The 14,582-nt window shown below is 49.7% G+C and overlaps 1 protein-coding gene and 1 long non-coding RNA gene across 2 annotated transcripts; one reads left to right on the top strand and one right to left on the bottom strand.

Annotated features, from left to right (window-relative positions):
* Nucleotides 1–244: 244 nt before the first annotated feature.
* On the bottom strand, nucleotides 245–6,682 carry MYCN (MYCN proto-oncogene, bHLH transcription factor). The gene is made up of 3 exons (XM_030800210.1): nucleotides 6,180–6,682; nucleotides 4,389–5,295; nucleotides 245–1,761 (listed from the first exon to the last, which is right to left on the bottom strand). Exons 1-3 carry the CDS (start codon nucleotides 6,246–6,248, stop codon nucleotides 1,157–1,159), a joined length of 1,581 nt encoding a protein of 526 aa, XP_030656070.1. The 5' UTR covers nucleotides 6,249–6,682; the 3' UTR covers nucleotides 245–1,156.
* Nucleotides 5,550–10,979, top strand: LOC115831534. Its single transcript, XR_004027039.1, has 4 exons — nucleotides 5,550–5,703; nucleotides 6,136–6,259; nucleotides 8,513–8,742; nucleotides 10,069–10,979. It is a non-coding gene; the product is annotated as an uncharacterized LOC115831534 (long non-coding RNA).
* Nucleotides 10,980–14,582: the final 3,603 nt, after the last annotated feature.

Below are 14,582 nucleotides of genomic sequence, written 5' to 3'. Positions count from 1 at the left end.
GCACACAATAGTCACTAATACCATCTCTATTCTGCATAATCTTGGAGAACTGCCTTAATTTCCCCAAACTCAGTTCCTTCCACCTTAAGTGGGGACAATGACTCATGCCCCCCAACCAGGATTGTACAGGTGCAAAAAGGGCTATTTATGGAAAGCAAATTCCCTCTATAAGTTATGGATTATTTATGGTTGTTCCTTAAGGGACAGAGTATAATGCCATTAAGGAAAAGGTTGAGTTGCATCATTTAATTTTAAGCTATTTATTTTCATAAACATGAGGTATTTCAAAGTGCTATAAGATGCAGCACTAAATATATACATTTTGAAGAAATTAAACACAGAACTTTGCATTTACCCAGTTCTATGCACCAAACATGAACAAATACATTAACAGGAAGAAACAGGCTAGGAAAAAGGCATATATATATATAGTAAATTTCTTTACAAAAGTTTCTTAGTTCAAAAAGTGATAAAGTAATATCTACTCAAAACTTTCACAACTCATTTTCATACGAAAATATAAGTATCAAATTTAGTTATGTATCAGCGTCATACTAAAGTATACAGGCAGTGTAAGAATTAGTACAGTACATAACAGAGATTAACAATATATTTGTATACAAAACATGCTCCTCAAACATTGAGGTATTATTACAGTACTTAGGTATGAACTTCCAGTCTAATACTGGCCGCAAAAGCCACCTCTCATTACCCAGGATGTATACAAAAGGCGGATGTGTCAATGGTATTTACAGAAATGTTCCCCAGGGGTATCAAATGGCAAACCCCTTACGTGGCATCTGCTGGAACTTAAGCACCATTTTAAAAAGAAGGAATGACTTTCTGTTGTTTGGAAACTTGGAACACACAAGGTGACTTCAACAGCCCCAGAGGCTCCCAACCGTCACCAACTTTTACCGCTGTCATGGAGGTGAGGTGGAGGAGGCTGCAGGGTCACCCAGCATCCTGGGATGCAGGCTCTCCAAGGTCCCAGCAGAACCCCACACTGGTGGTCCTGCTGCCCACCCAGAGCCGAACTCGACAGGGGACCAATTTGAAAGTAAACCAACATTCTTAATGTCAACACAATGTTTGTTTTAAAAAAAAAAAATCAAAATGTGCAAAGTGGCAGTGACTGTCCAGTTTTGAGAAGCGTCTAGCAAGTCCGAGCGTGTTCAATTTTCTTTAGCAACTGCTGCTGTCTTGCCTGCAATTTTTCCTTTTCCAGCAAAAGCTGGTGCTCCTCGGCCTGGAGGGAGTGGACATACTCGGTGGCCTTTTTCAAAATGACCACCTTGGCGGCCTTCTCATTCTTTACCAGCTCCGGCACGTGGTCCCTGAGCGTGAGAAAGCTGGACCGAAGGTCGTTGCGGCGCTGGCGCTCCAGGATGTTGTGGTTCCTGCGACGCTCACTGTCCTCCGAGTCAGAGTTTCGGGGGCTCAAGCTCTTAGCCTTTGGGGGGATGACACTCTTGAGCGGACGTGGGGATGCCTCGCTCTTTATCTTCTTCTGGGGGGGTGCATCCTCACTCTCCACGTAGGGAGATGGGGCGGCATAGTTGTGCTGCTGGTGGATGGGAAGGCATCTTTTGAGGATCAGCTCACTGGACTGAGCCCTCCCAGGACCCAGGGCTGCGTTCTTGGGACGCACGGTGATGGTGAATGTGGTGACAGCCTTGGTGTTGGAGGACGAACGCCGCTTCTCCACAGTGACCACATCAATTTCCTCCTCTTCGTCTTCCTCTTCCTCATCTTCATCATCTGAGAAAAAGATGCGAGTTACTCTCACGTGAGAACCATTTGAATGAAATTCACATATGTATCCGTGTTAATATGTGTGCATATCTGTCTCTTCCGGCAGACCCTGGCAGACTGCTATTTTTATGGGTCCATCAACATAGATGGACAGTTATGTATTTGTTTTAGATCTCTTTAAATTAAACTTATCTGTAGGCCGGACGTGGTAACTCACACCTGTAATCCCAGCACTTTGGGAAGCGGAGACGGGCAGATCGCCTGAGATGAGGAGTTCGAGATCAGCTTGGCCAACACGGTGAAACCCCGTCTCTACTAAAAATACGAAACTTTGCTGGGCGTGGTGGCACGCTCCTGTAATCCCAGCTACTCGGGAGGCTGAGGCAGGAGAATGACTTGAACCCGGGAGGCGGACGTTGCAGTGAGCCCAGATCATACCACTGCACTCCAGCCTGGGCAACAAAACTCCATATCAAAAACAAAAACAAAACAAAACAAAAAAAACCCCCATGCATACATACATATACATATATGTACGTATATATATTTTTCTTCCCCATACCCCAACTGTGCTTTCAGTCTCCATTCAAGACTTTAGCAGGTGGTAGAAATAAATATAAAGAACTTGGCCTTCAGGGTCAGACAGAATCCTGGCTCCACCGCAGTCTAGTTGCATGACCCTGGTCAAGTTACCCGGCCTTTCTAAGCCTGTTTCCTCAGCCATTAAATGGGGATGACACCACTTTGACAGATAATATGTAGACTTAGCATAGAGCTGAGCCTAGTAGACAGATGCTCAGTAAATGGTAGCTTTTATCATAATCACCAGTCTGCCCTGTGGACTTATTTACATTTCTAGCTCCACACTTAATGAGTTGAGGCCTCTCATTTTAGGAGCCTCATTTAGCAGTTTACACATGGTTGTTTGATTTTAAGTCTTTAAACAAACATGAGGAACAATTTAATTAACTGAAGAAAAAAAACAACTTTTCGTCCACAAACCTGAGTTTTATACAATAGGCAGTTTTTCATTTAACAAAGATCAAATCTTAACTACAAAGCCATAATCCACAGTTGGTATAAACCCCCAAATGGGAGCAGCTCTCCTCAAAGCCACCAATAATAACAGCAACAACAAAAACGTGTAGCATCATGTGCGCATTCTTCCCCTCTCTCCTCATTGACTACCACGCTGGGGTAGAAAATTATTGTTTAAAATACAAGCATGAAAATCAAAACATATCTTCTGCTTGATCTGAAGGGGACCGGAAAGCTGAACAATTGTGGGATTTGTTCTAAAGCCGAAATGTGAGGCTGTTCCAGTCTGTGGGTCCCTTTAAGCCAATGTTTTGGTTTTCTGCCAAGAAGACAGCTGTTGGAAGGAAGTGCTTCCTCACCGAAAGCTGTCAAGGCACAGACATTAAAGGGACAGAGCCGTTTCAAACTGGAGGCTTATCACCAAGTTTCCTTCCAGGAGCCTCAAAGATCTCTCCTCAGCCCAGAAGTAAATTTAGGCTTGTTATCTACCTGCATTCTGAAAACACTGGTTTTCAAAGTCCAAGGGGGGTTCCCAGCTCCCTGATCCAAGGACAAGGCAATGCCACTCTTTGGGTTGAGTTCTGTTCATCCAGACCCCCAGGGAAAGGCTTGGTTTTAACTCTTCCCGTCAGCTTAAGACACAGACAAATGCACACAATAGAACTAATCAGTGAATCCTCCCAGGATGCGAGCATTCCTGGAGAGGCTGCTGAGTGCCTGCCCTCACCTTCAAGGGCACTGGGTTACAGATACAACTCAACATCTCAAATTGGGCCTGGAATTCAGGCTGGAAGACAAAACTGGAGCCAGTTTTCACTGCACACTGGAAAGAGGAGGCCCCTTGAGAATGTACACAACTGCTGTTGCACTTGCAGCCAGCTGCTGAATGGAGGGAGGGAGGGTGCCCCCGCCACCCCCAGCCTTTCAGATCCCGGGCCCGCCTGCTGGCCTCGCATATCGCCGCCTGCTGGCCACGCACCAGGAGCAAATAGCCCACCACCCACCGAGGATGGGGGAAGGGAAAGGTACCGACATTTGAAAAAAAAAAAAAAGAAAAAAAGAAAAGAAAACCGGCTCTAGCCATCTGTGCAACCTTCCTATAAGCTCCTGCGCCTTAAATAGGGCTTTGCACAGCCCTTGTATCTTCTCGGGATGTATTTCTCTCCCCTGACCTGGGCCGGAGAGTCCCTTTCACCCCTGCGCTAACAGGTTTCTGTCCAGGCAATGCACCCAGCAACCCCCTAAACCCCCACCCGGTTTAGCCACCAACTTTCTCCAATTTTATTCCTCAGACTGTGCCGCAAAAGAGAGGTGGGGGACGAGGTGAGGGCCCGTGATGGCCTAGAGGAGGGCTCCCCGAGAGAGGATGGAAGGAACTTTAGTGAAGGCAAGAATTGGAGAACACCCCTTTTGCAGCGGACTTCTCAGCCCCTTCTCTTAACCCCGAGGAGAGACTTGGGGGAAACAGGACCTCTGTGCCCCCAGCACTGCCTCCAAAATGCTCCCCAGGCCAAGACATACGAGCACTAACAAAGGGGACGCGACCCGGGGTCCAGTGCCCCAGGGAGGCAGCCGGACCCGAGTTCGGTCTTTACCTGAATCGCTCAGGGTGTCCTCTCCGGAGGTACTGAGGGCCTTGTGGTCGCCGCCGCTGGTCTGACGGCCGCCTGGGCGCGGAGGGGCGGCCCCTGGGGCCCCGGCTGGGGCGGCGATACCCGCCCCCGAGGCGACCGCAGGGCCCGCAGCCGGGGCACTGGCCGGGGCTGCGGGCACGGGCGCTGGCTCGCGCTTGTTGACGGGAAAGGGGAAGACCACGGCGGGATCCACGCACTCGGCGGCCGGGTGGGCGAGCTCGGCGGGCAGGGCGGCCCCGGCGCGGCCGGCTCCCGCAGCCCCGCCGTGCCCGCGACCCGCAGGGCTGGCGGCGCCGGCTCCCGGGGACTGGGCGGTGGAACCGGCGGTCGGCGGCCCGCGGCCGTGCTGCAGCTTCTCGCTCACGGCGCGCTCCAGCTTCTCGCGGGCGGAGAAGCCGCTCCACATGCAGTCCTGGAGGATGACCGGATTGGGGGTGAGGCCACCCAGTCCCCCCAGGCCGAACGCGTCCTCCTCGGCCGGGCTGCCCCACAGCTCGTTCTCAAGCAGCATCTCCGTGACCCAGCTCGGGGGCTCGGAGCTGTGCTCCGCGAAGCCACGGCTGGGCGACAGCGGGGGCGTGGGCAGCAGCTCAAACTTCTTCCAGATGTCCTCCCCCGGGGGGGTCGAGTCGGGGCCGCCGAAGTAGAAGTCGTCTTCGTCCGGGTAGAAGCAGGGCTGCAGCGAGTCAAACTCGAGGTCTGGGTTCTTGCAAATCATGCCCGGCATGGTGGACGCGGAGCAGCTCGGCATCGGCTCGCCTCCCGGCCGGCGACTGAGGGCTTCTTTCCGCCCCGCTGGTTTTAATACCGGGGGTGCTTCCTTCCCGTGGGGGGCGCGGAAGGCGGGGGCCGGCGCCGACCTCCAACACTGCAACCGACAGACACACCGGAGAGGGTGGGCAAACGGAGCAGACCAAGGGGATAGGCAATGGGCGCCCCCTCTAACCAGGTTCCCCAATCTTCCCTCCAAGTCCCCCACTCTGCCCACTGCTCCCGAAGGTGGAGGAAGTTGTGCCTCTCGCTCCCTCCCTCCTTTTGTGTACAAGCTGTCTACGACAGGGGGTGGGAGGGGGCATGCAGATGCAGGGGGTGGTGGCGTGGCTCCGCAACTTTGGAAACTGCCATTTCATTCACACAAGGCACTGCCTGGGGGAGGGGGCTGTTCCTGGCTGCAGAATTCTAGCTCTCACCAGCACGCAGACAACCGCACTCGCAGCGGTGTGGGGCCGGCTGCTCAGGGGAAGCCCCGGGCTCTCCGACCCAGCTACCGGCTATGGTATTTGGAGTACCTTCTACCCCCTTTGTAAAAATGCAACCTCAGGAGTGCAAATGATAGCAGGGGATTTAGAAAACTTTGCAAATAAAAAAAAGCCTTTCTCTAGACGGAGACCAACAACAGACACCCATATCCACAAATCCTTCCCCTCCCCAAATTTAAGCAAACGCCCCTCGGCATTCACCCGCTGCAGGAATACTCCTGCCAATAGCTTATTTGGAAGCTCTCTAAGCCCACCCCTGCTCTTCCAAACCCCCAACAACGTCCTCTTCCAGGGAGGGGGAGGCTGAGCCCCTGTTCCCGGGAATGGCAGGGGCGCCCGCGCGAGGAGGGTCGCCGGGAGAGACGCCTCTCCTCCGAGCTGGAGCAGCCGTGACCCAGATTACGACCGCGGCGGCCTCGCCCTGCCTAACCCCCCTCTTCTTCCTCCAGGGGCACCCTTTGGAGAAGAACCCCAGCCTGTGGTGGGGACGCACCGGTTCTCCGACCGCTGAAACACAGACAGATCTTCTAGAGCAGGGGGAATTTCTTTTCGCAGAAGCCATTACTCCCCCCGGTAAGGGCTGCAAAAGGATTAGGGCGGGCCTCCTCTAGCCAGGATGCCTTCGGGGCTGGAACTGGCTTTTCTGGGAAAACCCAGAGATGGTTTTGTTTCGGAAGCAGAAACAGTCCCCCGGGCATATTCGGGCGCCCGGTGCGCACGTCGCAATCCCGTCCAGGGCTTGCCTTGCCCCGGCGCTCGTCGCTCCCTGGGCGCCGGGCGGTTTGCAAGCCCTGCTCCTTACCTCCCGCCGACTGCAGGGGATCCGGAGGCGATTCTGCGCGGGTGTCTCCGGGTGGGCCGGGGGGGCGGGGGTGTCCTCGGATGGCTACAGTCTGTGCGCGCTTGCGCCTGGCTAGCGCTTGCTCGGCTCCAACACAGTTCCCAGGAGCCCCCCGCATCCACCCAGCGCGTCCAGACAGATGACTGTCACTGCCTGCGCTTTGAAGCTCGGGGGATATTATTAACTGAAAAATCTGACACACCCGGGGGGCGGGGAGAGAAGGGGGCTGTGGCGCAGACAAGGGGGAGGGAGAAAGGAGAGGAAAGCGGCTTTACCCCGCCCTCCTGATTTCCATAAAAATCAGGGGAGGCGCCAAGGCTTTCGCGCCAAAAGCCACTTGCTTTTCTTTGCAGAGAGAAGGCTGCAAAGCTGGGAAGCCCGGGGTATGCTCCTCCCGCTCTTTTGGACCCCCGGGCTTGCACCGGCTGCACTCTGAGAACCAGCTGCGCGCCGAGCGGTGCAATGCAGCACCCACCCTGCGGGCCTGGCAATTGCTTGTCATTAAAAGAAAAAAAAAAATTACGGAGGGCTCCGGGGGTGTGTGTTGGGGAGGGGAGACCGATGCTTCTAACCCAGCCCCCGCTTCGACTGCCTGTTGTGCAGCTGAGCGCGAGGCCAACGTTGAGCAAGGCCTTGCATGCAGGGAGGTTGCTCCTGCGTAATTCCGAAAGAAGGCTAGTCCGAAGGTGCAAAATAGCAGGGAGGGGACGCGCCCCCTTAGGAACAAGACCTCTGGATGTTTCTAGTTTCAAATTGAAAGGAGAGGGGCGCCCCCCTTGTTTGAAAATAAATAAATAAATAAGTGCGAGCTACGAGGGTGGCGCCGCGGTGGTTTCTTCGGCCGAAGGCGACACCTCGCGGAGACTGAGCAGAAAGCGGAGCTGCCCGGCCTCGGCGCGGACCTGGAGTGCGGCCACTCTGCAAGTCTTCCGCCGCCCCCGCGGGACTGTCCACGCGTCCTCACCACTGCGGAGGGGGAGGCGGCCTGGCTCTGCTTCCGAGGGGGAATGGGCGTACGTTCCCTGCAGCCGTCCCCAGGGCTCCCAAGTTAACCTTTTCAAAGCCACCATTCTCCCCAATTATGGGCAGGCGAATCTGATTTACCGAGATGGAAGTGCTGTCCACACCTCCTGAGACCCAACCTCGGCTCAAAAAGCTTGATTCCAAACTGTTGAAGGGAAAAAGGAAAGCTGCTGTCACTAATTCGTTTCTTTGTGCCTCAGTTTCCTCAATTGTGAAATGGAGTTCGTGGTGCCTCCTACCTGAGAGTTATGAAAGCTCTTATAAGTCCCCAGCCCATAATAGTTGTGTCAGCTATTATTATTATGATGACCACGACATGATATTCTTCCGGGGAAAATAGCACCCCTCTGTCCAGCAGCAGCATGGGCCCCCTCCCTTCCCGCCACCATGAAATCCTGACTGTACTTCACTCTGGTCTAGCTTTTCTTACAGGTGTATTTGTTTGCAGGGGATCAGACATTATTACCCCTGCCCTCCAAACTCTCCAAAAACAACCCTGGTCTCCTGGACAGCCCCCTTCACAACCAAATACACAGTGAGGTGGGATTTTGCCTTGAAAAACATTCCTTAGGCTCGTTTGGAGAGAGGGGAACCTGGCCCTGGGATTGGGGTGGGAAGGCTTCCCCACCTCCCCCTACTTTTTTCTCCAAACTGGAAATGGCATTCTCCATCGCCCCCACCTCTTCAACTCACCATTGGATCTAGTTAAGGAGGAGGATGCTGAGGGTCAGGGGGCAACCCATAAAATGCTCACAGATTAGCATTTGTGAAGGCCTTTCCAGCCCTGGCCCTGGATGCCTACAGGGCTCTAGGGAGAAAGAGTCCCAGAGTTCTAGGAAGAGGCCCATGAATGCGGATGAGCTGCCCTTCCAAGCACCTTTATTATTGTTATTTCCCTCACAAATGTAAAAGCCTTCACCTTTGCAAAAGCCTTTTACAGCCCCACTTCTGCTTTTCCCTAGCCCCGTAATCGCCACCAAGCCCTCCTGCTGAATTCTCGCCTAGCGTCCTGTCCTTTCCTGTCCAGCACTCACCTCCATTTGTAATGATGTATGCCTGGGAGTATTTATTTGTTTAGTGCTCACTTCCGTGACACTGTGGAAGACGGGCTCAGTCTCCCTCACTAACCTGTGACTTGGGTCAGTTTTGCTCCAGAGGGGATCCTCATGGCACAGCAGCGTACTTGTATATAGTAAGTACTCATGGTATTGTTCAAGACCAAGATCACCGAATGAGTCCTTCTAAGGTGGCCAGATCTTCTGTGGCAGGACTGTGAAAATAGGCCAGGATGGGTTCAGTTGCTGCAATTCAAAGTCCTACCTTTGTCCTTTCTCATCAGATGAATGATCATCACTAGGTCATTCACCCTTTGTCGAGGGACAAGGTGTAGCAGAAAAGGGGGACAGAGGGACAGGAGACCTGGTTACTCTACATGCCTTTGAGCAAATCATTTATACTTCCTGGACCTCAATCTCTAATCTCCTGCTTTTAATGCAAGCCGGTAATTACTGACAAGTCTGAATCTGAAGGTTAACAGAATGATAAAATTCAACAAATATTTATTGGTTACCTTCATTTGTAAGTAGAAAGATAAAAGACTTTGTACATGGAGAAAACATGCTAATGCTGATTCTTAGTCTGCTTATAGAGAAGCCTGAAAATCCCTCTTAAAAATGTTGAAATATTTCAACTATGTGAACCCACACAAAACAAATCTTCATATGGTTTCAAAGCCAAGGTTTTGTTCAGTACTGCCATGGTTTGAATGTGTCCCCCCAAAAAAACACACGTTGGAAATGTAACCCCCAGTGCAACAGTGTTGGAGGGGAGGTCCCCAAATTCCAGTGGGACCTAAACCCCAGCCAGTGTCCAGGCTCTTGACACCACCAAGAGAATGAATTCAAAGACTAGTTGGAAAATAGTGAAAGTAGGATTTATTGCAAAGGGAAAAGTACACACTCAAGAAAAGGGAATGTGGGTGTACTCGAGAGACTCACATGAAAGGGGGTTTGGGGCTGCTACCTTTACGGGTTTCTTTAACCAAGAGGCGGAATATTCATGATCATTCCTAGAAAAATGAGGATATTTCTCAGAACTGTGACACCACCTATTTTTACACCAAATATGGGTGTTCTCAGAACTGTCGTGATGCTAGTGAGGTGTGTGATTTAGTATGTTAATGAGCGTATAATGAGGTCCTAGGAGAAACCTAGGTCAAATCCAGTGCCGTGCTGGGTTCAGTGGCTCTTAGCCAGCTTGGTCCACATTCCGTTTTTCAGGGTCTTATCAGCCCATGGCCCATGCAGCCATTTCAACAGTTTCCTTTTGCTAGTCATGTGAAATTGCTGCCCAGAATCTTCTATTATTCTGCAGCCACCTTGTATTATTCCTGCCTCAGGACTTAATGTGAGGTGTTTAGGTCATGAGGGCTCCACTCTTTGAATGGATTAATGTTAATTATAAAAGGGCTTGAGGCTGGGAGTTTGATCTCTTGCTCTCTCTTCCTTTTTCCTGCCAGGGTATGGTATACCATGAAGGCCCTCAGCAATTGCTGGCACCTTGATATTGGACTTCTCAGCCTCCAGAAACATGAGAAATACATTTCTTTGTAAATTACCCAGTCTGTGCTATTAGGTTATAGCAACACAAAATGAACTGAGACAAGCACCCATCTTCTACTGTGTCTGAGCCCCAGGTAGGTTTGGAACAGAGGTAAGTTAAGGTGCAGCCGCAAGGAGCTCACTGTGGACCAGGGAAGGAGACCCACATGTGAAATGGATGCCTCAATCTAATGATCAACTGCTAGAATAGAATTATACACAGCGTTTGGTTTATAATTAAGGCGATTTTTGAGGGAGGAGAATATTTTAGTTTACAAATCTCCTCTTAACTAAGACACACACACAAAGAAACAACACACACATACACACGTTGAGAAGGGTCCAAACCATGACCGGCTAGGAGAGCAACAGCCTCTAGATGGTTTTTCCAGATTGTGAATTAAAGATCTGCTGGGTTGGCCAGGCATGGTGGCTCACGCCTGTAATCCTGGCACTTCAAAAGTCTGAGGAGGGCAGATGGCTTGAGCCCAGGATTTTGAGACCAGCCTGGGCAACATTGTGAAACCCCGTCTCTACAAAAAATATAAAAATTAGCTGCGCATGGTGGGTGTGTGCCTGTGGTCCCAGCTACTTGGGAGGCTGAGGCAGGCAGGAAGATCACCTGAGCCCAGGGAGACCAAGGCTGCCGTGTGCCATCATCACTCCACTGCACTCCAGCCTGGATGACAGAGTGAGACCTTGTCTCAAAAGAAAAAAAAAAAGATCTACTGGGTCTGTCTTCGGGGACAAGAGCACAGTTTCTCCTAGGATCTTCACACCTTCTCCCTCAAAATGTGTACATTTTTACTGATTAAATAATTTAAAAATCCTTGGGATCGATTGACTTCATTTGGAAAACAGTAAAGCTAGCTCTCTGCCTAACCCAAATGCAAAAAAAAAAAAAAAAAAAAAGGTGGGGGAGGGGTGGGGGTGCCGGATGTAAGAATTTTACTACGATAAAAAGATGACAACAGTAATAGAAAATACTTGCCATATATATATGAGTCAAAGATTATATCCCAGGTATACAAAGAGCTCCCACAAATTGAATAGAAAAAAATAGGCAGACAGAAATATGACTCTAGGATGTGAGCAGGTAATTTACTGAATAAGAAATGCAAATTGTCAATAAACATATGAAAAGATGCTCAACTTCACCGGTAGTCAGGGGAATGCAAATTAAATCTCAACGAGATTAACATTTTTGGGTCTAGCAGATTGGCCCAAAGTACTGGCCAGCCTGGGGAGTGGGGGCAGGGGCCTCACATACACTGTTGGTGTGCCTGCCCCAAGAGGAAAAGCAAGTCCACTCTTCAGGGTCCATCCTACGAGAAATAATAAGACAAACACATAAAAGCATATAAACAAGAATGTGTGTGGCTGCATCATTCTCAATAACAAAAATACTATAAGCAATCTAAATATCCATAACAAAAACAAATTAAACAGGAGAATGGTGTGTAATATATCTATGCAGTGGAATTATATACACCCACTAAAAATAATGTGTTAGATCTATAGTTACAGACTTGGGAAATGTTCCTGAACGTGAAGGAAAATAAGCAAGGTATAGGTCAATCTGTCTGGCATTTTGGATATATATGTACTTAGATATATCTGCATCAACCCAGTAACAAATTGAGAAGAATGTGCACCAAGTTGCTAATAGGGGTTTACTTTGAAGAAGAGAATCAGTCAGGTGGAGGGAGAAATTTTCTTCTTGATATAACTTTTATTTATTTATTTTATTTTTTTGAGACAGTTTATCTCTATCATCCAGGCTGGAGTGCAGTGGCGTGATCCCGGCTCACTGCAACCTCTGCCTCCCAGGTTCAAGTGATTCTTATGCCTCAGCCTCCCCAGTAGCTGAGATTATAGGCACCCGCCACTATGCCTAATTAATTTTTCTTTTTTTTGGGGGATGGGGTCTCGCCTTATTGCCCGAGCTGGAGTGCAATGGCACAGTCTCGGCTCACTGCAGCCTCTGCCTCCCTGGTTCAAGTGATTCTCCTGCCTCAGCCTCCCTGGTAGCTGGAATTACAGGCACATGCCACCACACCAAGCTAATTTTTGTATTTTTAGTAGAGACAGGGTTTCACCATGTCGGCCAGGCTGGTTTTGAGCCCCTGACCTCAAGTGATCCGTCCACCTCGCCTTCCCAAAGTGCTAGGATTACAGGTGTGAGCCACCGTGCCTGGCCTATAACTTTTTTTTTTTAATGCAATGGGGTTATGAGCAAATTTAATTTCTTTGTTTTTGTTATTTTTCAAAAATAATTTTGTTACTTTTCAGTAAAGTTAATCATTTCAAGTGATATAAGGGACCCTTTTGTGAAGCCTAAAGTCACCCCCAAATTTCTCCTTTGTTTCCCAGGCCGGCTGGCATTTTTCCCACCCAACTGCTATTGAACTGAGTCAGCTGAGAGTGGGTTCAAAGAGACCAAGATGGACCAAAACAGGCACTGCTTTAATTAAGATTAGAATCATGCCCATCAAAGCCATTCAACGTATATGATGTTGGATGTGCCCAAGGCAAAATGCATAGTTTTTTGACATCTGAGGCTGGAGGAGAGTTTGAGACCCACCATTGAGAGAGTTTTGGAGGTGGGAAGTTTTATTTGTAATAGCATAATTAGGTTTAAAACAAAAATTATCTTCACTTAATGCCAGTAATTTGATTACTGATTTAGAAAATCGAAGTGTCCAGCAGACCCTGGACTGCCCTCAGAGACTAATTTTGCATCCTTGGAGGCAGCTCAAAGACCCCTTCCACCATGAAGACTTCCCTCCAGCTTCATGCATTACTTCATGCACTGCAAACCATGAAGAGCTACGGGGAATGGACGGTGACACTGCTGCTGTGGAGTTGGAATTCTCATTTCCCTTAGTTTCCTTATGCTAAAAGTCAAAATGGGAAAGATGTCCCTGGAGGCAGCTGCTCAGGGCTAGGTATGGGGTTTGGGGAGAAATAGGTTTCCCCTTGTGGACCTCAAACTTGAATTTGTCAGTGCACTGGAATGGCTCACAATTAGGGGATCCTCATCTTAGTAGGAACCTGTAAGGGCTACAAGGAATTCTGATGCCAGATCTGGCCTTTGAGTCCATTTGGTGCTGCCCCTTGGAACAGGCAGGCTCTCTACGAAGGACAGGGGTCTCCTTTTTCTGGGATTACTTTCCAGGCACAGTGACGTACTTTGGGTGTGTCCAGATCACCTCTCGCTGTGCTGCAGTTTTCAGATCTTCTCCTCAGGTGATCTCACCCACTGATTCTTGCTAATTTCATTTTCCTATAATGCTGGATACATTCCTGTAGCCCATGGACGGCCCTGGCCACCTCAGTGTCTCAGTGGAATTGCTAGAATCTGCCTGCTGGCCCTTTCAGTTTCCTTGGACTCAGATAACAATCACTGATAAATATCAGTGATTCTATCTGCTCATTTCCAGAAGCTGCTACTTCTGGCCTAGAAAGTCTTTTCCTTTCATTTCTGCTTATTCAAATTCTTTCCTCAAAGTTCAGCTGGAGACTGTCCTGGAAGGAATCTCGTCCTCCCTTCCCCTAACCCTACTCGTTCTCTGCCCCAAATCTCCATTAATCTTATACTGCCTGCCGCCAACAAGGGGGTTCTTTTTAAATTTTTATTATTTTTTTTAACTCTTGTTTCCCAGGCTGGAGTGCAGTGGTGCAATCTCTGCTCACTGCAACCTCCGCCTCTCAGGTTCAAGCGCTTCTCGTGCCTCAGCCTCCTGAGTAGCTGGGATTACAGGCGCGTGCCACCACGCCTGGCTAATTTTTGTATTTTTAGCTTTCTCCATGTTGGACAGGCTTGTCTCAAACTCCTGACCTCAGGCGACCTCCCACCTCGGCCTCTCAAAGAGCTGGGATTACAGGCATGAGCCACCGTGCCCAGCCACGGGGGTTCTTTATCAGATTCATGTGTGTGTGTGTGACTCCCCTAACAGGATGAGCAGTTCCTGAGTGCAGGACCCTTTCCCATGTTGCCTTTCCATCTTCTACAGCATCTGCTGCAGCAAATGCTGGAAAGAACAGCTCTGACACCAGACACGCCAGCGAGTTCTGCTATGTTGGATAGTCCAGCTTTTCCGAGCCTTCATTTCTCCATCTTTCTTGCTTTCTTTTTTTTTCTTTTTTTTTTTTTTTTTGAGACAGAATCTCCTCTGTTGCCCAGGCTGGAGTGCAGTGGCACCATCTCGGCTCACTGCAACCCCCGCCTACTGGGTTCAAGCGATTCTTGTGCCTTAGCATACTAAGTATCTGGGATTACGGGCTCTAGCCACCATGCCCAGCTAATATTTTTTTGTATTTTTAGTAGAAAAGGGGCTTCACCGTGTTGGCTTGGCTGGTCTCAAACTCCTGGCCTCAAGTGATCCATCCGCCTCGGCCTCCCAAAGTGCTGAGATGACAGGCATGAGCC

This window comes from Nomascus leucogenys, chromosome 19 (assembly GCF_006542625.1).
Source record: "Nomascus leucogenys isolate Asia chromosome 19, Asia_NLE_v1, whole genome shotgun sequence".
Lineage (NCBI taxonomy): Eukaryota > Metazoa > Chordata > Mammalia > Primates > Hylobatidae > Nomascus > Nomascus leucogenys.
Note: the sequence above shows the minus strand (reverse complement) of the source record. Positions and strands in the feature narration are given on the sequence as shown.

Coding starts and splice junctions, on each gene's coding strand:
- MYCN (XM_030800210.1), bottom strand. CDS start 6,248: ATGGCTTCTGCGAAAAGAAATTCCCCCTGCTCTAGAAGATCTGTCTGT. Junction 5,296..6,179: donor TTTCAGCGGTCGGAGAACCG/GTGCGTCCCCAC, acceptor TGTCGGTTGCAG/TGTTGGAGGTCGGCGCCGGC. Junction 1,762..4,388: donor GGACACCCTGAGCGATTCAG/GTAAAGACCGAA, acceptor TCTTTTTCTCAG/ATGATGAAGATGAGGAAGAG.